The following is a 26,599-nucleotide window of genomic DNA, read 5'->3' as shown; positions in this document are numbered from 1 at the left end:
TTTTATCAGGGCGGTCTGAGAGGAGACCAAAGGGGACAAATGTTGTGTTCGTTGCTTGAATTCAGGTTTAGGAGCTGTTTTATAAGAAAAAGCGTCACCCTCTGTGAGGCCATTCACGATGAAGCTCCTCAGTGGCACTCTTTTGACTCTTTCTTGGAAAGTCTGTTTCCACTGCTCATGGCAGATGGTAATAGTCTGACACACATGCCTTGTCCTCGCTCTCCCGTTAGAGATGTGTATCAGTGGGTTTCATAACCTAGCGGATAACGAGACGAGGGACTGAGATGGTATCAAGAGGAGTCTCTGTCTCCAGACTGTCGTTTCGCCCCTGATGTAAGGACAGCACCCGTTTTAAGGCGGATTGAGAACATTCACTTCACTAATTTCAGCTTTTTCCTGTGAGGCGGCCCACAGGGGAGTCGCCACTCCAGCGGGCTCTCCATCACTGGGACGAGCACTCGATCACGTCCATGTTGTCCTTTTGTGTTAACGCTTATAGCCCTGTGTGCTCTGAGCAAACAGCGGGAACAGCGACACTGTTTTTTTTTTTCCTCATAACTAAATGATTTTTTTTTTTCTTTTTACCTGCCAGGTCACCTGCAGCGCAGTCGCTATGGGAGGCCATGCTGACCAGTAAACACAAAGAGGGGGTGATGGAGGTGCGTCGGCAGCTCGTGGAAACAGCCAGCAAGGAGAAGCTGCCAATCAAGATGAGCATGGGTAAGAAGCGGGATGCCACAGATGGACCAGAGTACACATCTCGTTCCCCACTAAACAAAACACAAATTCACACCAAGTCCAGAAAATAAAATTGAATAAACACGAGCACTCGCGTCAAGTCAAAGCATCACGAGCACAAACTGATACATGTGTGTATATGTGTGTATGAGCGTGTGCGTGCTGTGTAGAGCTCTGTAGCAGAACCACAGCGCCTCCTACTGAGCTCCAGCTTCTCTGCCTCGCCGTGTATTTGCCCATGTGGCCGCAGAGGAAATCTGAACCACATGTTGGCTCTGTGACACACACTCACACACACACATACAGATACACACATGCTTGCTCGCACACACGCTGCTTTTGAAAACTTTTGTTGTTTGTTAATGAAGCAAAGGGGGCTGAAGCGAGGGATGAAAATATGTGTAGGCACGCAAAAATAAAGTCATTACACGCACAAGCCTACAGCGCCCTTATGCAAGTTTACCTTTATGCTACCCCCTGACTCACACAGGCACTCACAGAAACACACACACACACACACACACACACACACACACACACACACACACACACACACACACAAACAGAGCTAATATGTGTTAGCATCTGGCAGAAAGGGGTTGGGGTTAAAAGGGAGGGACAGTGTGGTCCCTCAGCTCCTATAATCTGTGAGGTAAAGAAGGTCTTGTCGCTCGTAACAAGCAGGTTGTAATATGTTGGAGGTCACATGCACACACACCCCACACACTCTGCCAAGCATCTTGCGTACACATGGTGGTTTCCTTTCACACATTTGTGCGAACCGGCACTCTTTCTAATTCTGGATGGCTGCTACATCGTGGATTTACTCAGGCGAACGCGCCGGCAAGTGTTTGAGCCGCAGAAGCAGAAGGAACAAAGCGAGAGTGTGAGCAAAAGCATGGAAGTACGAAGAAGGTGTAGCATTAAAGCTGCTCCCACCTGCTGACTGAGTCTGTTGACTCTACGTCTTCCCTGAGAGAGAGAATGAGGGAAAAGTGGGGAGGCGAGGAGGGGGCACTGTCAAACTCCTCACTGAACACACTGAACCTTTATACCCCACTGGCAGGGGACCAGATTTCATGAAGCCCCCTGAGCTCCCAGCGCACCCCCACACAGTTCCCATCCTGCCCACCAGCACCACCAGCAGAGTTCTCAATCCATCATGCTCTGTTCATATGAGACCAAGCCAAACCCAGCAACACAAAGCCTCAGCATTAATACCTATCCGCTCTCTCAGTGCCCACTCACTCGCCAGGAGAGGAGAATTTTCCACTCGCACCCCGGCGCACTCTCACTCGGGTAGATTTATGCAGATCAGTGGAGAAAAGTCTGTATCGGGATCCTCCAGGCACAGCGTTCTCACATACGCACTGACCCAACTTGGCTTCTTTTCATCTCGACAGGATAAGATCATCCAGAGAGAGACAGAGAAAATAATCCACTTCTCAGAGCCTGAGTATGACCCGTCAGGTTTCTCATAGCACAATGGCATGATGAAATTCCCTCGCCTTGTGTGTGTGTGTGTGTGTGTGTGTGTGTGTGTGTGTGTGTGTGTGTGTGTGTGTGTGTGTGTGTGTGTGTGTGTGTGTGCAGAATCCAGTGTTTATCTTTGGTGTTTTTGCTCTTAGCAGGGAATTAGAGAGACAGCTTTGGTTTCATCGTCCGTAAACGTGCGTCTATCTGTTCATCTGCGTGTGTGTGCGCGTGCATGCGTGTGCATCACAAGCTAACACAGTTTGTGTATATATGACGTGCACTGAGTGTAAATGAGATGTGTTGATAGGGCCTTTCTTCCTGTGGTGGAGTCTGGCCTCTTAACAGCAGAGAGGAGTGAGACTCGAGCAGACAATTGATGGCATTCATCATCTGAAGCGGTGAGATTTGGGAGTGTAATATCACAATAGTCCTCATACTGTATTTTACAGAACCATCGCTCCTTTTTAATCTTAATTTAAATGACGGTCGCAGTGCGGTTTGTTAAATGGCTGAAAGGCTTCGCACTTCATCTACTAATTGATTTAAGGCTTCCATATTGTAATGAATATAATTGTGTAATTTATTAGGACAAAAGAAGCATGCTTGGGGGTAAAAAAGGCTTTATCTCCACTTTGTACAGCGCAAATGAAATGAAAATATCATAGATCACAATGAAACCTGCAGCATTTACAGTAATAGCAACGAGTCCATGACCGCGATAACTTTGTCAAATGCGTCTTTGCATCAGATTATTTGTCATCATCAAAACTTGGTCTGCTTGTTGTGCTATCGTGCTGCTTTAACTCAGGTCACTGGCACACGCCTCATATATAAAGGTGATGTATGATTCTTAGCCATGCTGGCAGTATGGCTCCAGGGACCAGTTTGTCAGTCCACCGCTTTGGTCCAGACTGAAATATCTTAGCAGCTATTTGATGGCCATGAAATTTTGTACACACACTCATGGTCCCCAGAGGATGAATCCTAATGACTTTGGTGATCTCATGACTTTTCCTCAAGCGCCACTGTGAGGTTCCCATTTGTGATTTTGACCTTAATGTCTCAACATATTGGATGGATTGCCGTGGAATGCAGTACACATATTTATGTTCCCCTCAGGATGAATGACCTTTCATCCAGCGCCATCATCAGGTCAAAGCTGCACTTTGTCCAATACTTTGGTTTATGACCAAATACCCACAATGCTAATGACTAATCAGCCTCAGCTTTACTTTTTGTTTCGTGCTAATTAGCAAATGTTATCATGCTAAACTAAAGATGGTGAGCACGGTAAACTGTGTATCTACACTAGCATCAACATATTAGCATTGTCGTTTTTCACGCTGACATTAGCATTTAGCTCAAAACAACACTTCACAGACCCACTAGCATGGCAGAAGTGACAATAAAAACCACCAAATACTGTTTTGCAAATCACTTGCATGCATTTTTTTTGTGCCCTGTTGAAGCCCGGCCCCAACATGCATCCACGAATAAAAGACTTTTCTCCTCTTGGAGTGCATAAATAAAAATCTCTCAGCCTTCCTGTGTCTATGTAGAATTACTTATGAGGCTGTCCAGCTCCTGAGGCCAGCCACCACTCAGCTCCAAGCTGACATCAGACATCACTTAGCCTCTGAGTAACCCTGTACACCTCGAATGCAAGTCATCTTCCAGTAACAGAACTAAATCATTGTTGGCCCTTGCCCTTTTTTGCATTGTTCAGGACTTTGATCATGGCTGAGTCTCAATTGCCACTTCTGCACATCAGGCTAAAATGGGCAGCAGCTCAGACTGTTTATAGCATGAGGCTGAGAATGTGATTTGTTTTATTGCCGGTCCTGCAATAAATGCAGCCACAAGAACATTTAAATGGCCAAAAGGTTCAGGTTTCCACCGCCATCTTAGGTGATCTCCAAAGAGCAACACAAACTGGGGTCTTGTGTTTAGCTGGAAGTCTTTGGGCACAAGGCACTGGTCAACAAAACAGACATGCTGATTGACTCGACCACAGTTTAAACTGCAACATGTAAACTTGCCGGTGTTTGGTGGTGACGGTGATGGTTTGATGGCGTGCCTTTCAAAGCATCGAAACGAACTGAAAAACGCATCAGGCCTGCAATATATAATTCGCCCAATAAAATCGGTTGTTAAGTGATAGAAGTGACCTGGAAAAGTCTATTCAAAGCACAAGTGCACTTCTTCTCACAGGGTCTTACTTAATAGAGACTGAAAAGCAGAACCTTTCCAGCGCTGCCGTTACTGCAGAAACACCCGAGCTTGAAACCGTGGCTCAGCTGACAGATCATCTCCCTGAGATTCATTTTGCATCTGGCAACAAGATGCTTGAGGAATCACAGAGCTGTTTTGAGGGAAGTTTAGTGGCACAGATAAGAGCTAAGGCTCAGCCAGCACTGTTTGATTGTGTAATGGAGAACAGGCTTTTGTGTGGCTTTCTTGTCTAATGTACTTTTTTTTGTTTTTTCCAGCGTCTTAGATTTTCTCACTCGGTCTCGGACGATCTGCCCGAGCTGTGCAGTCTGATTCTGTTTGGCCCGCAGTGTGCCATTCTTTGGTCGCCTATTCTCGGGCGAAATTATGCTTGGCCCTTGCCTCGGACGTATTTCCTGGTTCTGTGCTGAATTATGGTTGGCACATCAAGCCCAGCAACCTTGGTTACGCTGCCAGGATTTTATGGCTGGATATGTTCACAATAGAGCTTTTCAGGATTTTTAATATATCTGGACTGAAGATTATTCTCCAAAAAAATACTTTAATTTCAGCAAGAAACTTAATTCCCTTTTGTGGATACTTACTCCATAATGCCTGTACAGGAAATGCCACATAACACACTGACTCTTTCAATTGGGCTTGGAAAGTGTGTGTCCCAACAGGTGGACTTGCAGGAAGCTATTTTGCTGTCAGGTTTACTTATCAGCCGCCCTGAAACGAGTGTTTTGTTAATCGCTTCGATGGATGATTCCCTCCAATTTTCTCTCTGAAAATATTTCACAATCATAGATTTTGACATCCAGTTGAACAAAGTCAAAAAACACATTGTCTTTATATTTGTTAAGTGCCAGGACTCTATATTATATCTCATACTGGAGCTTTCTGCTCCTTTTTTTTTTTCATCCTGCCTGTCTGTTTCTCTTCTAGTCATGTGTTTGGCCCCGCTAAAGAAAACATTGGCCATGTAGTCCAACAGGAAATACTCCCACATCTGGTGCTGGTTCAGAACATCAACACGAAGAAGTCGGCTTTATGGGGAGTTAATGTGTGCCCCCTCTCTATCCCAGCCCCTTGTACCTCCAGGCCACCCTGCGCACCCCCCCTCCTTCTAGCCCTTACGCCCTTTACGCTGCTCTTCCTGTGTTGTTGTGAATCTTCGCTGGAGGGGCAGGGGGTCTTAGACAGTGTGAGGAGTCTAGTCTCTCTCTGCTGCCTCTATAAATGTTCAGAGAAAACCTCTGATTTACACCTATTAGTCACACACAAGACAGCTCTGAGGAGCTCTTATCAGCGTTCCCACACCTCTGCTATATGTAAACACGCTGAAGCAAACACACACACACACACACACACACACACACACACACACACACCTCCAGTGATGTATGCAGACTGAACATATCACTGAAAACTCTGACAGCAGCTCTCCAGCTTGCACGTATAAAGAATATTGCCTCCTGACTGGCACAGCCAAACACGCATGCACACGTCTGGCTTTCTCGCAGCCTGTGGAGTTTTTGCTCATTAAGATAATATTGTGGTCTGTTTTGGTATCAGTCATTCCCCTCTGCCCTGAGCTGAGTGCATGATCGTTATTAAAAAGGCTGTTATGCTTGGAAAAGGTTGTCTATTTATTCCGTTTCCACGCTCCGCTCTTCCCATCAGGAGGAATAACTGTATGTGTGTGCGTGCCCCTTGCAGCCTTGTACATTTTTATTTGTTTGTAGCAAATGCAGCACAAAAGGCCGCTCAGCCAGCAGTTGGATACAGTTGTGGATTACATATGCTCTATGATGTGCTTCCACCAATATTAATTGATGAATTTGTGCTGGCTCCAAATATCCCCGCCGGATAATAACATTATATCCCCCCCCCCCAGGCCGTGTGACCCCCGAGCAGCTGTGCTCCTACATGCAGCTGTTCCGGAGCAGTTGGGGGGCGCTAGAGAGTCACTGCGGGGTGCTCCAGCTGGGCCTGGCCACGGCCCAGACGCTCCGCCACCCCAGCCTGCCCCGCTGGGACGCCTGCCTGGCCTTCGAGAGGCTGCTGCTGCAGGTCCGTACTCATCTTACAGAAACTTGTTTTCCATGTGCATTACAAGCCACGAAAAGGGAAAAGTCTCCTGTCAAAACGGGACATGGGCCCCGTAAAAAAACGCGATTCCAGCTGCGACAGAATCTTTTTTGAGCCTTTTAGCAACAAAACAGCATTTCATATGCAAGCAGTTCTCTGGGAATGCGGGTCAAATAACTTGAACAACGAACACACATCTTTAAGTTAACATAAACAGTGTTGCATTGACAGTGAAGCAGAAAGACAGCACGCTCACTGGCAATTTGTAATTAACTTTGTAATTATGCTTTCACATCTCTCCCTTCGGGTAAATATTTTATTACTGATGCTCAGCAGGTAAGTGGGTGCTTGTGGTTCGCTAAACGCCGGCCAGAATGTTGTGTTAAACTGACAGAGACAGGAAAAAATTCCTCTCCTCCGTGAACAAGGTCAGTTGTGTTTGTAGGGAAAACATTCAGATCCAGTAAATAGTGCGAAAACGCCAGATTTCCATCATGTTGTTTAGAGGCTTTTTAGTTCAGAGGAGGAAGAGGTCTAGTTTACGGGGGCGGACAGAGGCGGATGCACACGTGTGTTTGACTGCGGAAAGGTCGGAGGGCAAGTCTGACAGAGACGGAGGCAGAGGGGAGCGCGTCAGAATAAATCAAAAGCCAGAGCAGCCAGTCATCACTTGTTCACCTTTGCTCCTCAGCAGCGATCAACTGATCATTTCGGATGTTTCTCACCAAGCTGCACGGCGCCACACTCTCCACCGTGAGCTTACTAACGCTAAAGCCATTTCCTCCTCCGCCTTTCTTACCTTGCTATTTTCACTGAGTCTCTTTTTATTCCTCGAGCTGTAAAGCAAGCAGTAGGACAGCAGAGTATTTAGGAACTTATTAAAGTAAATCACGGAAAAATAAAACAAGCTCGCAGCGGTGCCCCATGCCAAATTGGAATTTGAAAACAACCTCGTAAACCTTGGTCCTCAGCTGGGGCCATCGTTGCATTATTAAATAAAGGAAGAAGACTTTAGGGCTTATAGTTCCAGTATCCATTACTTCATGACTCAACTTTGATCCACTCCCCCATGGTTGTCTGCTGTACCTGGATCGTTCAAAGTGCAGCCTTCAGTCTCATAACCACCAGGCTCTGTGGTGACTGTCCACAGGTGACACTGGGTCTCATTAAACCGATGATGACTGTGCTAACAACAGACTGTTGTTCAGCATCAGGACAGAATACGTGGAACTGGGCCCAGGTTCAAAATTGACATTCTTCAAGAATCAAATCTCACAATCAGGCCTTGAGCATGATGTGAGAGCTGGTGTTTGCAATCAAAACGGGCCTGACTTTTATTGAGGTATTAAGGGAAATGAGTTGTGTGTCCTCTGTGCCCCCTCTGTTTATTTAATTTCCATGTGAGGTTTTTGCTTTGGCTCAACATGGACACAGGGAAGTTAATTACATTACAAAATGGCGGGACGACATGCCTTTGGGCTCTGCCTGGCGGTCGGGCCGTGTTTGCTCTGCCTGAGTGTGTGAGGGCCGCTGTGGGTACGACTGGGCAGAGCCGGTCCCTCGGTCGCTGCCGGACGGCGTGAGTTCATCCAGGCCAGCTCCTCTGTGGCACGCTGGGGCTTTTGCTGGGGCAAAGGGCCGTTGAGTTCGGGGCCTGGCCTGGCTCACGCCTCTCCCAACAGTTACGCGCACGCTTTGACTGTATAAAATACTGCGCAGTAGCTGCTCTGTGACCTAGACAGCTATTCCTGAGTGTTTTGCTCATGAGGTCATGTTGAATGAAACTGTGCTGCAGATTTTTCTCTTTCTTTCCTTTTCCTTGTTTTTGCATGAAAGGGAATATACCCGTGTGTGTCGTGCAGCCGGGAGGTTAATAAGACTGGTGCATATGTGGTTATGTAGGTTGACATATTATTTGGACTTTGATATAAATGTGGTTAATGTGATATTTACTGTTTACACTGCCTTTACGGAGACTGCTGGATTTATTACCTCCTAATATAGTGCTTATATTTGTGTGAGATGGCCAGATATCTTCTTGGCTGGCACTGCCACCCTGCCTGCACCTAAACCCCCCTCCCCCGCTGCACTGGGCCCTGGCTGTCTGGCGTGTAACTGGGTTTCGGTCTGAATGGCTCAGATTGAGCAGGCTTGGTCCGGCTCCAGCCCGCAGTTACAGAATGTGTATGCTAGACGTGTTCAGCGCTGGACAGGGGTGGTGCAGCCAAGGCGAAATTCAACAGACTCACTCTTTCACCACTTCCCAGAACATCACAAGCACACTACCTTCCCATCAACGGCCCAGCCGGAGTCTCTGCCTCACCAAACTAAACATGCACACTACTACTGCACGTCCCTCCCGGAGAGAGCTGACTCGGGACAAGCTGCAGCCACATTTATTTTTGTAATGGCTGAATTTTTAAGGCTGATGCTGTCTTTGAGTGCGTCGTACAGCCGGCTGTCGATTGGTCCGTCACGCCGCTGAACGTGCTCGTGATGACAGCAGTGCAGTAGAGAGGAGCTAACCTCTCTCACCCCGACCCGTCGCTTTACTCTGCTGGGATTACCAGGGCATGCCTCTGCAAACATTCAAGCTCCAAGTTATTACTGGTCACAGCGCTGCTCAGACAGAAAGCTGCACGAGGCTGCATGTCCCGCTGTCCCATGAGTCACTCAAGCTGGTCCTTATCGCTGTCTCTGCTGTATGTTTGTGTTTTAGTCTGAAATACTGTAGAAGTTAAAACTGAGCTATGATCTCAAACCCAGTGCCCTCGACATTAATTATCAGAAGTGGAGAAAGACTGTGTATACAATGGAAATTGTTGTATTTAACTAAGATAAAAATCCAAATGAGTTATTTTGAAAATGTCAGCACCTACGCAAAAGGAATAACTAATGTACCAAGACAACCAGTTAGTGAGCTTTATGGGCCCATTTGTTTCTTCATAAACAAGATGCAGCAACAGATCCAGACAACCTGAATGACTGATCATCCTGGGTAGGTCCCACGTGGATCAATTCAGATGGGGTCTGACTTTCTTTGGATCCATTTTGTCCAGAGTTCTGGACCTGTGAGGACCTCCTCCACCATCATCCACAAACAATTCCACAAGAAACCCTGCAGACCTCCCGTTCTGCTGCTGCTGTGTCACATCTAGAATTCTTCAGGATGAGTTATTAGTCTGTTGTTGTGCTCTGTTTCTCTGTGTGTCCATGTCTGCTGTGAGTATATAGCCAAGGTGGAGCCTGGTGGCCCACATACTCCATTAACCCCCCCCCAGTACAGTGTCACTGCCTGCATGACCCTTCACCTCTATCCCTTGACCCTTCCTGGACATATACAACCTGTGGATACTTAACCCTACACGTCTGTAGTACGTCAGTAGCCTGACTATAAAACCTGTGTCGTTTTCCTGTTATGTGAAGCTGTAAGGCGGCACGCCGATCCCCAGAATACTTAACATGCTGTTACATATGCAGCATCTGGATTGGATCATTTCTTATGGCGACAGAAGGAAATATGCTGATATTGGTCCCAAGCAACTTTCATCTTATCTGAGCTGCATGCCGCAGACAGGGGGCTTTAAGCTTGTAATTGGCCTTTCCCCAGGGTATGGAGCCTGTCCCCACATCCCAGACATTCCCCTTCTTCTCCATCTCTGCTGTGTCCCTGCTGTCCCCACAGGGGGGGGGGTTGTTGTGTTTTGCTGGAGATTGTAACAAAGGGGTGTGAATGACTCCAGGGCACTGCCCTGAGATGTCCAGCACTGACCTTCTCCAGTTCCCCACTGTTTAACGGCCCCACATCTGGACTGACCTGGACTGACCGTCTCCCCATCCATCCACTTTGTGTACCACATTCTCCCTCATCCAGCCCCCCCGTATCCTCTCTGCGGCCCCCTCAATCCTGGAGCAGCACAGAGCCACTCACATAATGAGCATCAGGAGGTTCAGGAGGAGCTCCTGACTGTCTCTTCACTGCAAAAATCAGCTCTACTTCAAGAAAAAAAATAATAAAATGGGGAAATAATAACTTAAAATAAGCTAAATTATCTGCCAACAGAACCGGGAAATTTCACTGACTAAGATTTGTAAAACACAAAAATATCTAGCCTCAAAGAATCCACAATTATCTTAAAAGTAGTGCAGCAAGACTGAAAACAAGAACACTTGTCTGGAAACAAAGAAATTCTGACTTTAACAAAGCAGTTTTGTACTTGTCAGTGTTCATCCAACAGCTTTATAATACCCGAAGTTCTGGTTTGAAACATCAAGTTGATTCGAACCAGCAATAAAATCTCATATCTTAATAGAAAATTAAGCGCATAAAAGTTGCCTGGTAAGAAGATTTGTGTTGTCAGACAATAAACAAGCACATATTGTATTAATTTAAGAGATTTCATCTTTCTTAGATTTCACTTTTTGCAGTGTTGACAAAGTCTCTGTCTGGCTCCCTCCGAACATCTTCTGCTTCATCCCGTTGTCATGTTTGCCATGTATCTCCAAACACGCCTCGCTGTAACACACACCCACATGCCGCATGAACGTGTGTGCTCTGCTAAAGGCCGCTGTGTTTTGTAGCATAACAAGCTTTCTGGAAGAAAGTCCGGTTTATCGGAAGATCGAGTTATTTACCTATCTCTTCCTTCCTGTGTTTAGCTGGAGAGGATTACAGTGGGAGAGAAGCTCCGTGATGGAGTTCGCTCTCAGGAAAACCCAGGAATAGTCCCCATCTCAAGCCCCCCCAGCCCCCACCCCGACCCTCTCTCAGCGCTGGTACCCTGAGACGGCTGTGTTTACATTGTTCCGCGCAGCTCAGGCCTAATGTACTATCTGTTTAATAGGCAGAGAGAGGCTTGTTTATAGAGAGGGACCTTTTTAACAGAGGTGATGGGCTGGCAGGCCAGAGGGCAAGACCGACTCATCTCACTTCCTGTTATCATTACCTCTCGTCTCTCAGACGGATAGGTGCTCGGCTCGCTCCGCTCTCTGCATTACTTATCCCCCATTGGCCTCGCCATCCTGCTGGCTGTGATTATGCTCAGTCCGTTGAGGAACACGAGAAGGCTCAATCAAGTTGCCTCATATCAAACCTCAGTGGCTCCACTTCTCAGCTCAATAGTAATTTGCATGTGCTGCATTTTAAATGTTCTACTAAGCATCTTTTTTTCCTAAATCTATATCTCAGCCCACTGAACTGAAACTTTATAGAAATTGCTTTGCTGTTAATAGCTGTAGAATTACGGAGCTACAGCTCTCTGAATGTTAAAACTGAGGGCGTAAGATGGGCTCATGAGGGTTTAATACACCGAACATTTTGTCTCTTACTTAAAGCAGCCTCTTTCTTTTGGCATTGTTCTGTATCAAGTTGCATTCGCCGCATGTCTGCATCTGCGGATATTTTTTGTACTGGTCTCTATTGTTTGCTGCGGCTGTTTAACTGTGGAGTGAAAAGCCTTCATGTCAGGAGGATTTTTCATGTGGCCTGGACTTTTTTTTCCTCTCGAATGTGTGTTTTTGAGTGTTCTGCAAGATTTAAGCTGAATGTTTTTCACAGCCTCGGCAAAAGGTTTTTCTCACACTTACTCAGACCGAACTTGCAGAATGAAATGGTTGATCTTTCCTGGAGATCGTCCATAGTGCTTTCTCCACTTAAGCGCTCTTTTGGTTATCCAGAGCTCTGTTGTACTGAGCTGCATTGTCATCTTGCAATGTTTGGGTGAGGTGGTCTAGGGAACGTGATCAGAGGGGGCTCTGGAGCTCCGACTAACACTCTCCATCCCTGGTGAATCAGGTCAGTGTGGTCTGCTGACTTGGACTCTTGGCGTCAGACTTCATTTGAGCATGCTCCAACAAGACACCACAGACTGGGGAAAATCCCACAATGCCCAGCATTCACCCTTGGATTTTTAATAAGGAAGGCCGTAGAAAAAGCTGACCATTCGGGAAGATGGCGGGGGTTGCAAGAGACCCAACAATGACCCAGTGTCCCAGACGGAGCTGGCCAACGAACCACTTCATACCTTTATGCTCCTTTGACTGGCACATGACCCCTGCCTTCATGTTAACATATCACTACTCACCGTTGACATTCCATTTTTTCCATGATGCACTGCATCTGGAACCATAGCCAGATGTGCTTGCAAGTAAGTGCATGTGTGGCCTTGTGTGCATGCATGCATTCATGCATGTGCATCCTTTAATGTGCTTATCCTGGTAACAGTGTCTCAGCTTCCTGTTGTCACAAACAGCCTCTCTGTCCCCTGTAGAAAAGCCCCACCTCAGGACAGATTAACTATCAGGTCATTTGTCACTACCTGCTGAGCACAGGCCAGGGAAGGTCACGGCCCACAGGACATGTTCCTTTGTGTCTGTATGTCTGATCTGAAATGGAGACAGAGAAACATTCCAGGACCTTTGAGGGTCTTCTTTAGATACTGATTGACCCCTTTGAGCCAGATTACAGATTTTTAGGCAGGCTGAAGATGTCATTGTGATTGATCAGTTAAGGGCGAAGAGTGTATTAGTGAGCGGTAACAAATGAGACGCTCTGCCGTTAGCCCTCGCAGGATTAGCATGTTTTTAGCCCTGCGGATGGTCACGTGACTGTCCAGTTGCTCTGTGCTTGGTTGATGAATGCTCTTCCTTGTGAGCCAGCGGACAGTAATCTCTCAGAACTCACTTGGCCGGCTCCCTGCTGGCCCACACGTTTTGGGACACTGCAGATTAGCAGTGCCCCCTACTGCCAAGGATGGGCCAAGACCTGCTTCCTGAACACAGAGATGAATGGTGTAATGTGGGGGAAGATGCAATGACCCCCCCCCCCCCCCCCCCCCCCCTTAGGTGGTGGAGCAAAGGTGGGACAATGACTCCTCTTTGCTATAGCATGTAATTGTACCCATCCGAAACTCCAGTCTACACCTCCTTCGCTACCCCCAACCCTCTGTTCACTCATGCCCACCCTGCAGACCACCGCATCGCCCCAGGGATTCGCCCAGTCACCCAAAGGGAACGAGGCTGACCGGTCACAATGGTAGCTAAGCAGCGAGGGTCAACCCAGGTCAATCAGAGACAGACTCTTGCCACCTTTGCTCTGTCATCAATTACCCATAGTTCCCTGGGGCACTGCTCCATGTGTAACCACATAGCTCAACAGGCTGGATCCAAGTAGTTGGAGTGTATGATCCGGTGGAGCACTGCATTTGTTTCATATGTGTGTGTCTGACAGGGTCAGCGAGGTCTTTATTACCAGTTCGGTGAGTGATCCACCCCTGACGGCGTTTTGAAACGGCTGTGTCAAATCGACGTGTCGTGTTCGCAATAATAACTCAAATCTCTCTGTGACATGAGGAGTCCAACAGAGACCCCAGACTGCAAAGAAGGCTTCATTTGATGAAATGTTTGAAAAGCTCACATTAGAGCAATCTGAGTTACGTCCAGCAGCATCCCGGCGTTTGATTCGAGCAGCCGCAGCGTGCAGACCCCAGTCAGCTTCAACTGTAAACGTCTCAATGTTTATAGGTCATGACAACATTAGCTGCATCTGCTTTGGAGCTCAGCTTTCAACTTCAGCTGGTATTTGCATTTGTTAGGAGCTGCGCGGACCAAAAAATGCGTACAGCTTCCCTTCTTTTTTCGCGTTTGGCAATCTGCCTTTTGTTGTTCTTGGAATCGGCCCGTATGAGCTAGAAATGAAACTCGCCTGTTGAGGGATTTTTGGAGAACGGGCCACTCCAGTCCCCTCGCAGCATGATTGACAACAGGGTGCAGAGGAAAGGAGGATGCCCCCCAGGCTCTCTGCTGGAGTCTGGAGGCAGTTAAGCGTCCTTCTTCATTTTCTGTCTTGGTTTTGCATCTTTTTTTCTTGTAGTTTGTCCTCCTGCCTCGAGTGTCTGATGGTCTCCTCCCCCAGCCCTTTTTACTCTTTCATTATTAATATGATTAGTTTTGTGTTGATTTGTAGAAATGTGCCTCAGTGTATCAGCGTAGGCGCTATTTGGGGCAGAAGAGCGTATCTAGTACAGCAGTGCGAAGGGCTGTGGCCAACATGCTAAAACATCCAGACTGAAACCAGAGCGAGGGATGTGAATATGTACGCATCAACAAAATATTTGTAAATGGATTTGTTAGAAATGCCTCAGAACAGCTGCCAAAATACTGGATATGTTTAGTGCAATTATGACAAATAGAGACCGATTGCCCTCATGTTTGCTGGATACAGCACACAGAAAGATGCACTTTCAATGAGGTACACATGACATAGATATGTAGAATGTGTTGAAGCAACTCAAACATGTGGGCTATCGTACAACAGTGGATTTCAGTCGGCCTGCAGAGCTTTGTTGAAAAGTTTCCACTGCCTGTCATGGTGTATACCAGCTGAAGCCAAAGCTAAGCTGTTCCAGCCTTCCACACTACGCTGTATCCAATAGGAAAACTTGATTTGAAAACATGTGAGGGAAAACCTCACTAATTCCTGCGTTTTCCCGCTCTAGCTTTCATCTCGAGTGAACTCACATGCCCCACTTTTCTTCTTCTATTGTTCTTGAAGTGCTTGGAGACACATGTGGGCCTGTTTGTCCCGCTGTTGTTTTCATGGAAATGGGAAAAGGAATGAAAGTAACCCAAAACGAGCGCCGACGCCGAACCGCTAATTATGAGTGGGAGGAGGGATGGAGGGGCTGGAGGAGGGGGAGGAGCAGGCTGGTTTGTCATACGCCCGCCATGTTCCCCCCTCGCCCCCTCCTCCCAAACTGCCGCTCCATCTCCTCTGCCCCACTGCTTTCTTCCTTCTGCTCTGACTTATTTAAGATGCTGTGTGTTCTCTCTTTCATGTTTGCACTCGTGATGTTTCTGTGTCTAAACAGCTGAGATATCTGCTCTTCCCCCTCTCATAACTCCAGCCACGGGGGGGGGGGGCGCTCATGACAGCAGCAAGGTTTATGGCCTTTTTGCTGGCTTTGCGTTGTGTTTGAGAGGCGTCATAAATCACACCGGGCACGATGTGATAAATGTGTATTCACATTTGGTGGTCATGTTTGTGTGGAAGTTGTCATAAGCTTTCAAATAATTTTCAGCCTCTTATTGTGGTTATTAGGGGATCACAGCCGAGAAAACGAAGCATGGACTCAGATGACACACTAAGCACACACTGCACATCTGGCTGCGTGGATCACAAGTTCACATGTCCTCGTTCACACTGCACCAACCGCTACGCCACATCCCGTCTGAAGCATAACACTACCGAGGTTAAACTGTCGAATCACATTTTTATTTTTGCAAGTTTGCTTTGCTGCAGTCTGCAGTGAGCTGACTCTGCTCATACTTCACTGTTTCTTTTTTCACCTCTGTGAAACAGACAAAACTTTGACGAAAAGAATTTGTTCTGATATGTTACAAAAGAAAACAATTTTGTCCATCGCTCACTTAAATAAACACAAACTCCTTAAGCCACAATGTTAGGCAACACTGACGGCCTGCACTAAATCTTCTACTTATAAAGCACATCATATTCAGTTTGTGTTGAGAAGTGCTGACTCAGCTCTTTGGGCATTTCGGAGGCTGTGGTGCGTGGAGATGGTGCACTGCGTTAAATTATAGTGAAAGTTGTTTGAAATATTTTGTCCACCAACATTAATGTCACTGCAAACACCTAGTTTAGTGAAGAACTTTCAACAACAATCATTTTCAGTTTACTGTTATAAAGGTCAATAAGTCCACATATGCTCAATTTCAAACCATTAAAGTGTCCTCAAACTGACACTAAACAAAGTAAAACAAAGTACTGAGAAGAAAATCCACAAGTGTTGCCTTTTTAAAAAAACCTTAAAGCTGCAGTAGGCAAGATCGAGAAGAAACTCGAGACTCAGACTGAGCCTGAAAATTTGAACCAACACAAGGTCCACATCACTCCCCCGCCCTCTCCGCTGCACTCATGCCCCGCCTCCAAGCCCCTCCTCCCTGCAGCATCTGCGCAGCTGCCGTGACAACCAGTTAACGTTAGCCTTAGCATCGGAAACAAGCTAACTCTGCCCAGCCGCTATATCACAGTCACTAACATACCGTACACGCTGTGAAATGTGTTACAGTAACAATCGCCATATTAGCTTTATGGTTATTTGTTGTCTTAACCGTATATGCTGCTGTTGGCAGCGGCACTATGGGCAGTTTCTCCTTTGTGATTGGCTGTTGCTGAAGCTAAAACTGTGAATTTTTTGGCATTTGGCATGAAAAATAATCTTATGGATTAATCAGCTCAAAGCAGTCGCTAGCTACTTTTCTGAAAATGTAAGAATCGGTGTAACACTATTCAGTTAATCAGCTAATCGATAATTCGTTTTTTTAAGCTCTCATCATATATTGTTGAATTTTCACAGGTCTTCATATGTTTTGTATGTGAAATCATAATTTGAAATGTAAAGATTGTAAAATAGTGTGATAGATCAGTGTAGCAAAGAGTAAAAAGTGCAGTATTTCCGTCTGAAATATAGTAGAAGTGCAAAGTGTCCCAATAATGTAAATGCTTAAGTGCATGAAAAAATAGTACTTGAGTAAATGTACGTAGTTCCTTTCCTTCGCTGCTGTCAGTGTGAGTCCACTACAGACTGCTGTTTGCAGTAGCTGTGGGAAAATTATGTCTTTAAAACAACCACAGTGGTCAAGGTGAAGCTAAAATAGAAAAGGCTAACATTAGCTAAGTGTTACACTTTGGATGCTTGAGCGCTTCAACCGTCAAGCACGCGGTGACGCTGTCAGTCTCACATTCTTGGTGGCGTTTGGAGAGGCGGCGCCTCTCTGCCAGCGTGATGCGTTCAGCCCTTAAATAGTAGCTTTGCTCTGCGCTGCATCACAGGATAGACAAACAGACAGACGAGGCATCAGTGATGTGTTTACCATCTGTTCAGGAAGGACAGACATGATGGGAGAGGATGAGGAAGAGAGACATTTTCACAGTGCGCAAAGGTGAGGGTGGGGGACGTCCGAGGATTTACTGCCAGACATCAACCATTATTTATCGGAGGAGCCAGTCAGACATTGGTGTACACGCCGTGGCACACTGTCATCCTTAACGTGGAAGACAGGCCAGGGATTGTCAATGATGCTGTCTTCTTTATAATACACCCACCCACCTGGGACGAGGGCCCCGAAGGTGACAGGGAGATAATCACATTGGAAACAGCTGCCAACACTCAGACACCCCCTTCTGAAAGAAAACATAACACCCCGAAACAACTCTCAGGATTTTACTCCTCACATCAGACGCACTCACGTAGCAATTATCCACACAAACACAACACCGCTCTGAATTCTGGGAAGCGAAGGTGGTGCGTTAGACCCAGAGGAGATAAGGGCTGAAGCGGGATGGAGCGGGGTCGAGAAATGGACTGAACTCCAGCCCAAGTTCGCTGTTGCAATCCATCCATGCCTCCACTCCTTCTCCAACACTCTCTCAGCCCCCAGTCTCGCAAAAAAAAACCTCAGCGGGGTCGTCAGTTGATGTGGCATGTGTTATCGTACATATGAGTCCTAGCAGTTTTGATTTAGTCAAAGATGTGAGTTATGATTTCTCAAAGTTGTGATAGTCTCAGGGGGATTTTTTATCACGTCAGAGGAGTTTAAGAGTCTGTGTGAGTTGGCCAGAGAAGAGTTCCGCTTTCACAAGCACGGCAGTGAGAGGAAGAGAGAGGGATGCACTGGGGAGCGGGTGAAGAAATCTGGGAGAGAGACCCACAATAATAGAGAGAATTATGTGTTTAGTCCAGAGCAAAGTAAATAAAAAAAGAGGTGTTGTGCTGTATTAATGGCTGGAGTTTGCCTCGTTGCCCCTCCTGGTTGTGTTCTTAGCTGAGCCGTGGGCTTTGGGCTCTGGGAATGTTTGCACAGTAGAAACCCTGGGTGATGTTGTTTGTATTGTTCTATTTCAGCCTGTGTGTCGAACCAGTGTCAGCAGAGCAGGACCGTGTTTTGTTTTCACACACGCACATAAAGAGAAATCAGCAGTTCACTCGTCGCTCCATCCGTCTCCATCCTGACCCCAGCGCCCGACTCTCCCTCCGCCCCGGCCTTGTTCGCGTCTATCGCCCCTTTTCATGAAATGTGGGTCAATGCTCCGGTGAATTGACACGCAGAAACCCAGGTAAGCCCCCGCTGGTGCTCGGAGTGTTATAACAGATGGGCTTCATGCAGGGTGATGGGTGTTAGCGCGCAGACATGCAGTCTGCAGAGGGATCGCTGTGTGTCTGTGCTCGCTTTCACTCCAACCTGTGTGTTGTGTCCAGCCCTCCCCGTGACACTTCAGTAAACACAGGCCTAACACACAGACCTCCTGTTGCCTGTATGTCTGCATATATGTGTGTGCGTGTGCGCTCCAGTCAGACTGGGTCCATAGTGTTTTGCAGGGGATCAGTGTGCTTCCATACGGCCGTGTTAGCGGTGGCACGTTTGCATGTATGTGTGACAGAGGACCGCTGTGTGTGCAGAATGCCACTCTGTCAAGCCTCTTAGATTAGTCACAAAAAGAGCGTTTTCTTCACAGCCCGCCGCTGTGATACACTGAGGCGCAAGTCACTGCGTTAAAATAATATATTTAATCTCACAGCAAGGCTTTCTCTGTGAGCGTTTGTGGGGAAAACTTCTGAAAAGGTTCAGATCTCGTCTGTGATGAATAAAACTTTTGAAATTGTGGATGAAGAGAATTGTTATTATCTCCTCTGAACTTTTATTTTGAAAGTTTCTTTCCCCCTGCCTCCCTTCACTGTGACTACCCCAGTTCCTAATTCTATTTTCTGTCTCTTTTTTGTGTGAAAAGGGGTTTCCAGTAAGAAATGGATGGGAGAATATTCCTGTAACTGTTTATGACGCGGTGTTTAACCAGTGATGCCTTCATTTCATTGTGTTCGTGTATTTATGTGTGTGCTGCAGGTCCAAATTTAATCCTCTCAGTGAGTATGTTGACAAAGAAACCGCTCAAGTTAGCCAGACAGTAAATAATCATGTTGATCATAATTGACTGGTAAATAGAGAATTGGTCTGAGTCACCTCATGAGTGTGCGGGTCGCGTTACCAACACACACTGGCGTCCCTGCACCGATAGCATCTCTTACTACACCTCCCTCCCATCTCTCCTCTCTCTCCTTCTCTTATCGTTTTTCTTCTTGTTTGTTTACAAAATGCTCCTTAAAATGTTCCAGTGCTTTCTTATTTTGAGCCTAATTGATCTCTACATCCTCCCAGGTGTGTGTACATGTGTGCGCTTGCAGGGAGATTAGTTGTTTTCCATTTCCCGTGTCTGTTAATGAGAGTTCTATAAATGTTTAGGGAAGAGCAGCCGTGTGTAGGCGTGTTTGTCAGCGTCCATGATAGAGATGGGCGCAGGTCAGCGGGACGATCCAGATTATGATGTTGACTGTGTTTACACAAACGAACGCACACAAACACTCATGCATGCATATCTAAGTCCTCTCTTGCAAAGGCTCAGCACCGCCTTCCTTTAAAGCAGATGTGCACATGAACTCTTTTTCATATACCCATAAGTATGGTTACCTCTGTGACCTCTGTGTTAATGTGGAGAGCAGAGAAGAAGCCGTGCCTCTTTCTATATGTGGCATAACACACACACAGTCCAGGCCCTCATTTAAGACAAGAGAGCAGAACCAGCTGTACCTCAGAGCAGTGACTCATATCACGGCGCACTCGTCAGTGACACAGCTCTCGGGTTATTCATGATGAATTCCATGTTTTATTCAAACTCCACGACAGAAGCGTATCCACGACGGAGCTCTGCATCACCACAGCAGCGCATGATGACACCCTGCCAGGTTAGCGATGACGGCATGGATGGAGCTGAGGTCAGTGATGCAGAGCACAGCCGTGATCCGCCTAACATACAGCTAATAGTTTAAAAATATCCAACACCATGACTCTGGTCCATTTCCTGTCTATTGAAGACTTCTCCAAGACAGAGGGATGGAGTTTTGGAGGGAAGGAGACTGGCAGACGCAGCTCAATCCATGCAGGCAGGAGATCAAGCGTTCTGGGCTCGGCGTGGTGCAACAGTGCCCCCTGATGGCTGACAGTCTCCACAAGCCCTGAGACTCTGTTCGAAGCTTTTAAAATCTCCCTCTTGTGCAAACATTCTCATATGAACTTAAAAATGTGTTCTCCTTTCCAAAAATGAAGCTCAAGAGCAGAAGAGGATCAAACTGAGTTGCGGCTGCACTTTTACAATTTTGCACTCACCGTTTTCCCGACCAGTCAAACCAAACTCTTATTTTGAAAAAGCCTCCTTTGTGCTGGTTAAACTTACTCACCCCCCCACCCCCTTGTGCGCCCTCCTCTCCATGTGTGAGACTGAAACTGGAATCAGATGGGCTGCTTTAATCTTTCACACTACATGTTTCCCCATTAAAAAAAGATCCATGAAAAGTGAGCTCTTGTATCGTGTCCATTTCAAATTTTTTGATTGGCTGCTCTGCAAAACGAAAATGCAAAATGTCAAAACCAGTTGTTTTGCTTTGAATCCCATCGGATAAATTGTGGCTGTTTCACTCTGCTTCGTCTAGAAACCGTCTGTTTACCTCAGGATGTTTTCTCCCTGCTGGAGCCTCCTTAGTCAATTAGTAGTGGATGTAATGTACTGTCCTTGGCAGTATTAGGGGGATGTGTGTGTGTGCGTGCGTGCATGTGTGTCTACCCTTGAATGTGTATGATTCAGATTCTCGCAGTGTGAGAAAAGTGCGGGAGGTTTAACATGGCCCTGGGGTTTGTGGCTGCAGAGCAACTCTCATCTGGTGAATTACACCATAATCTGTTGCAGCCTATGTGGCGAATATAAAGCCTCATTAATTCCCTTATGTTTCTAAACACTCAGAGTATTTTTCACATTAAAAGCTACGCGCCGTTTCTACCTTGCTCGTCTCTTCTGCTAGCAGAGCGCCAGAGAGCCAGCAGGTCGGAGCCCGAGTGTGATAAGCAGGCAGGGTGTCGTGTGCCGGGCAGACAGAGTCCAGCCGCAGTGACCAGCATGTGGCTGACTGGCGGTGACAGGGCGGCGTGCGGGGACTGTGTGTTTGTGTCTGTGATTGGGTCCCACGTCTCCTCTAAATTATAGCCCTCAAGCTCTGAGCCAAGCCAACCTTTGACACACAGAGCAGAGGAGAGAAACTGCAGATGAAAGACAGAGAGATGCATGTGGAGACAGTGGCTTAAAGAGGATGGAAGGTGAAAGGGAGACGGACTGATGTAAAAGCTTTTGAGAGCTTTTTCCTGTATTGACGGAGGCGCAGCTGCCCGTCCGTCCCTCCTCCAGCGAGCTGACCTTCAGCTGCGCGCCTGCCCGCGCGGGAGTCCATTGATTTCCCTCCCAGCGGTCCGGCGTGCGGCCCTGCGACCAGGCCGCTCGGCCGGGCAGAAACAAAACAGACTCCCCTCACAGTCTGTGTGGTAATTCAGGCCTCATTTAAAGCCAGAGATTTATGTCTCAAACATAACAGGCATCAGGCTGATGGAGCCAGACCAGGGGTCACCTCACCTTTAAGAGCTTTTCCATCTCACCTCACAACAGTCTGTCCAATCAATCAATCAATCAATCAATCAATCACATTGTCTTATCTTTCCCAGTCTCTGTTTTTTCTGTGTTTTTCTTTAACTTGCCTCCTGAGCTGTGTTTGAATGCATGTTTTTCTCTGAGTTGAGACATGGAAGAGTTAACAGACTGATGGACAAGCCACAGAGTAGTGGTCAGGCTGTAGAGTACACTCAGTACATTCCATAGTTTACTGAGTATTAATAGATTTGTTGTGAAGAAAATCCTTGTCTGTTTTCCTTTTGCATCCAAGCAGTGTTTTGCTGAGTCATTAAAACATCTGCGTGATGATCACTCTGGAGAAGTGACGGACTTGAAAGTCGAAGTTTCAGACCTGGTTTATTTGGCGACACCGTCGGTTACCGGTGGTAGCAACAAGTGCGGTTTAATTCTGCACAGACGGTCTTCGAGCCAACACCTTTCAGTCAGAAAGGATTGCAAACACGACGTGAGTTTCCACACAGCAGCAGGGCACAGTGCAGGTGGAGCTCTTCATCTGACGGCGGTCTGTGGCTGCAGCCTCTCACACTGTTACTCAATGCAACATTTCAAGCTGATTCACTGTCAAAAAATGCCCAAATTTGCTGTTGTCTTGTTTTGGGTTGCATTTTTGATGAAGGATTTCAGTCAGGGCTAACCTCAGTGACAAACACATGGTGTTTTCACAGTAGAAAAACAGTGCGTTTCGCCAGCTGAGCGCTTTCAGTGTTAATCAACAGCAGTCGGAAATGTTTGGCTGCATTAGCATTGACAGCAAAGCACATCACAGTAATAATAAGCCTAAAAACAGTAACTCTGGATTACATGCATGTATTATTTCAGTGAATCCTTCATGAGTATGTCGGCAAGTTCAGTCTTACACAGGAATGGCACTCCGCCACTGAAAATGGAAATCATATCTAATGAGGTAATTACAGGAATGCTTTTGCAGAAGAAGTACCGAGCGTCAAAAAGAGGGTTTATTTCATGGGAATCTTCAGGATTATATCTTTAAAGCTGAGAACACTGCAAAGGATACTCAAGAGGGCAGGTGACCGCTGCCAGTTGGCAGAAATTGTAGTTTGTACAATTCGAATTCTCACCTCGTATTTCAGCCCCAGAAAGGTCACAATCATAGCAAAAATGAAGTGATCCTGCAGCGTTTGATTAATCGGTTACCTTCCGCGGCTCAGTATCTGCGCCATCCTGCACGCAGACTCGCTCTTTTTTGTGTTTAGAGCCGCGTTTCCGCTCTCCTTGTTAAAGACCTGATCCGTTTTCCACACCTTTCACACAAGACAGAATGATGGTCGCAAAAAGGGAGCCAGAGATAAACTTTATTGTTCCCTTCCCGCTCAACTTAAGGCAGGTTTCCGTCTTTTAATAAACAGAAATTTTCCGGTGGAACCGTCCTCGGATTTGTCATTGTCATCACCAGCGGTCGCAGCGAGCGCACGGCCCTGCTGAGATGCTCGGTGTGTGCGGGCGCCGGCAGGCTCAGATAAGGCGCACTCGTCTACAAAATGTCTGTCGACGCATCTGTTTGGTCTGAGTTTCGGTGTTGTTTACATGTTGAGAATCCTGCCAGTCTCTCTGAGGGTGAAGACATACTTGTTTGTTTTCCAGCTGTTCTACTACAAATCAATAGCGAGCTCGCTGCACATAATTTAGAGTCAAAGTTTAGTTGTCGTCTTCAAACTTGAAGATTTATGTATTTTGTTTTTAGAAGTTTGCTTGTATCCCTTCCAGCTTTGCGTGTTGTTATTTGTGAATGCAAATTGGATGTGATTACACATCTGCAAATGAAGCACATGTGTGGACTTCCAAAAGAATGTGAATGGGGTTTTTTTGCAGTTGGTATGGAAATGATGAGCTGTCTGACATCCATGTAAGGTGACTCTTGTCCAGGGTGTCTTTGGTTGACTACAACAACTGACCTATAGCCAACTTTGTTCATGGTCCCACAAGGGCCCCCACCTCCAGCACGCGCCCCTCCCCCTGCCCTCAGGCCCAGAAAAAGGTTCATTGTGCAGGCAGAGAGCGAGGCGAGCGAGGCCTGGTTCTGGTTAGCGCGCTGTGCTGCATCTGAAACACTCACCTTCCTCCAGGGTTTGCATCTGGAGCTGGTTTCCTGTTCAGGCTGCACTGGGCAGGGGCGGAGTTTGGCCGGGCGCTGTGATTGGGCGAGATTGAGCCTTTATGGACCCCAGGATGGCTGGAATTGCCAAACAGTAATCTGTCAATCACATACTGATTCAGACCAGAGCATAATGGAAGAGAGAGCTTCTGATTGGTGCAAAGGCGTGAGCAAGAGGCCAGTTATGTTTCTGTCATATTCCAATAATCCGGCGGCGAGGTTAGGCATCAGCCAATCTTTTCACAGAACAAAGAAGTGTTATGTTCTGCATTTCTATCCAAAGTCACTTTTTCTTTTTGGGGATATTGTTTCAGGAAAAGAAACGCTCAAGTAATTTAAAGTAATGGCTTTATTTGAGTAATTGCAGGCGCTAAAATTAGCATTGTTTTGACAGAGCCATGTCGTTGTTATTCTATAATTGTGTGTAATAGTCACATTAGGGCATGGCAGCAGGACCAGTGCATTCAGTAATGGTGGATAATAATAATGTTAGCTTCCTGTTATTACTGCAGCAGTGCCGTACTTCAGGCCACGAGCGCTGCCCCTAAATTTGCACAGTGGACCGTAAACGCCACATGAATTAAGAAGCATTTTTTAGAGTCTGTCATTGAGAGTATTTTTATAGGGTTTCCTGCTGAAATAGGTTTTCCAAAGTTAGGTGAATGCTGTGGTGCAAAGATATCCTTGAAAAGTTGATTTAAATACGATTGGTGTTAGCGGAAAGATGCATTTGAATGGGCTCTTTTTCAGCATTTAGTTATTGATGCATTTGATGCATTAACCTGCATTTAAATGTAGTAGGTGGTCCAGATGGCGCGAAGTCTAACCACTCGATACTGGGGGCCTTGTGTTGGAAATGCTTATTCTGCAAAGTAAGCTGCTTCAAAGGTTTAATGAATCTAATGAAATATAACACATGATATGTGGGTGCAGTTCTCTGGTTGGTAGGTCATCCTGAGTGCCATGGAAAGCATGCTGCATTCTGCCCCATTCTGTTCCCAGAGGTCCACGGTACACTACCTTTCCAGTGAGCCTGTGCGCCAGCGCTGTGAGTCGGGCATTGTTGAGTTTAGCTTCAGTGCTGGAAAGAGCTTTAGTCAGTCTTCCCACTCAGCTCCACTCAGGTCAGTCCCAGTTCTGGACCAAAGACCTCCATTTCCTGCCCTGGCGCCATGGCATGTAGCTGACAGCGGCTTTTCTAGATCTCCTGAAGGGACCCGGTTAAAGCGCATGCTTCCTGTCACACGTGAAAACATATACATGTACTGCACAGTGCACATGGCACACATGTGGTGGAAGGTATACTGTGGTGCGAAGATGAAAGCAGCTGTACAAAAGCACCACAAACCAACAAAGACAAACAAGATGGCTCGGGGGCAGAAAGAGATAAACGATCATGCAGAGATTATGCTGTTCAGTGGAAAAAGTTCCTTTATTGACATTTAGCAACAATTTCAAATTCAGATTTCCAAATTCAGAATCAGTTAAATTTAAATAATATTGACAGAAAATGTGAGCAGCCTTATTAACTTACAGCTGTTCCCAATTTGGGGGTCAAGGCTGCATCAGGTGGTCCAAGCATGAATCTGATATGAAAAATAGGAAGTGTGTATTGCTGCAACACAAAATTCTGTTTGTTTTTCTGGCTTTCATGTTTTATTCCCTCCCTCCCTTGACTTTGTTTGTCTTTATTGTTGTGGTAATACAGTGCAGCTCCGACAAGCCTCCTCTGAATATTCCAACACTATCGTGATCATGATGATATAAATGATAACAGGCGTGCTTCTGCTTTTAATAAATACTTGTTTTATGCAAGGCAGCAGCATAATCAAACCAACAACCCTTTTAATATCTGGCAGTCATGCTGACCAACCTGCAACCTGTCAAACAGTGGTTAAGACCACATGTTGAGCAGTGATACAGAAAAGCTGGATGCCCACAGCTGAGAACACACACTGTCAGAGGGCTCGGACGCCCGGGAGGGAATGCTCAATCAGCTTTGAGTGAAGTTGTTCTTGAGGATGATGTGGAGGCCCAGAGCTCCTCTTTCAGCCTCCTCTCTCCACTGACCCGCTGAGAGCTTCTGATGCCAAAGTTACATGGCAGCAGGTACTTCTCAGGCCAGCGCTGCTCAGAATGAAAAGGTAACTTGCTGACGGTGGGCGTGCATCTCTGGAAGCCCGGCGATCACATGAATGTCCTCCTGACAGCTGTGTAGGCGATCGACGGCTCTAAAGCGAGAGATGAAAGAGAAGGCGCTCAGCCGTTTGCATTTCAACGAGGAGCACTTAACGCCCTTTGTATTTCTCTCCTCACCGCCGCCCAGAGCGAGGGAAAGGTCCCAAACATTGTTTGGCAGTTTGAACGAGTGCAACAGAGAA

At 46.6% G+C, this 26,599-nt stretch overlaps 1 protein-coding gene across 1 annotated transcript in view; it reads left to right on the top strand.

Moving 5' to 3' along the window:
• Positions 1-26,599, top strand: part of scfd2 (sec1 family domain containing 2) — an 89,439-nt gene that overhangs the window by 11,060 nt on the left and 51,780 nt on the right. Inside the window, exons 3-4 of the mRNA XM_070960113.1 lie at positions 593-720; positions 6,326-6,501. Of these exons, the coding sequence (XP_070816214.1) occupies positions 593-720; positions 6,326-6,501 (304 nt within the window). The remainder of the gene's footprint in view (positions 1-592; positions 721-6,325; positions 6,502-26,599) is intronic.

This window comes from Chaetodon trifascialis, chromosome 4 (assembly GCF_039877785.1).
Source record: "Chaetodon trifascialis isolate fChaTrf1 chromosome 4, fChaTrf1.hap1, whole genome shotgun sequence".
NCBI classification, from domain to species: Eukaryota; Metazoa; Chordata; class Actinopteri; order Chaetodontiformes; family Chaetodontidae; genus Chaetodon; species Chaetodon trifascialis.
This window is presented reverse-complemented; position numbering and strand designations above follow the sequence as displayed.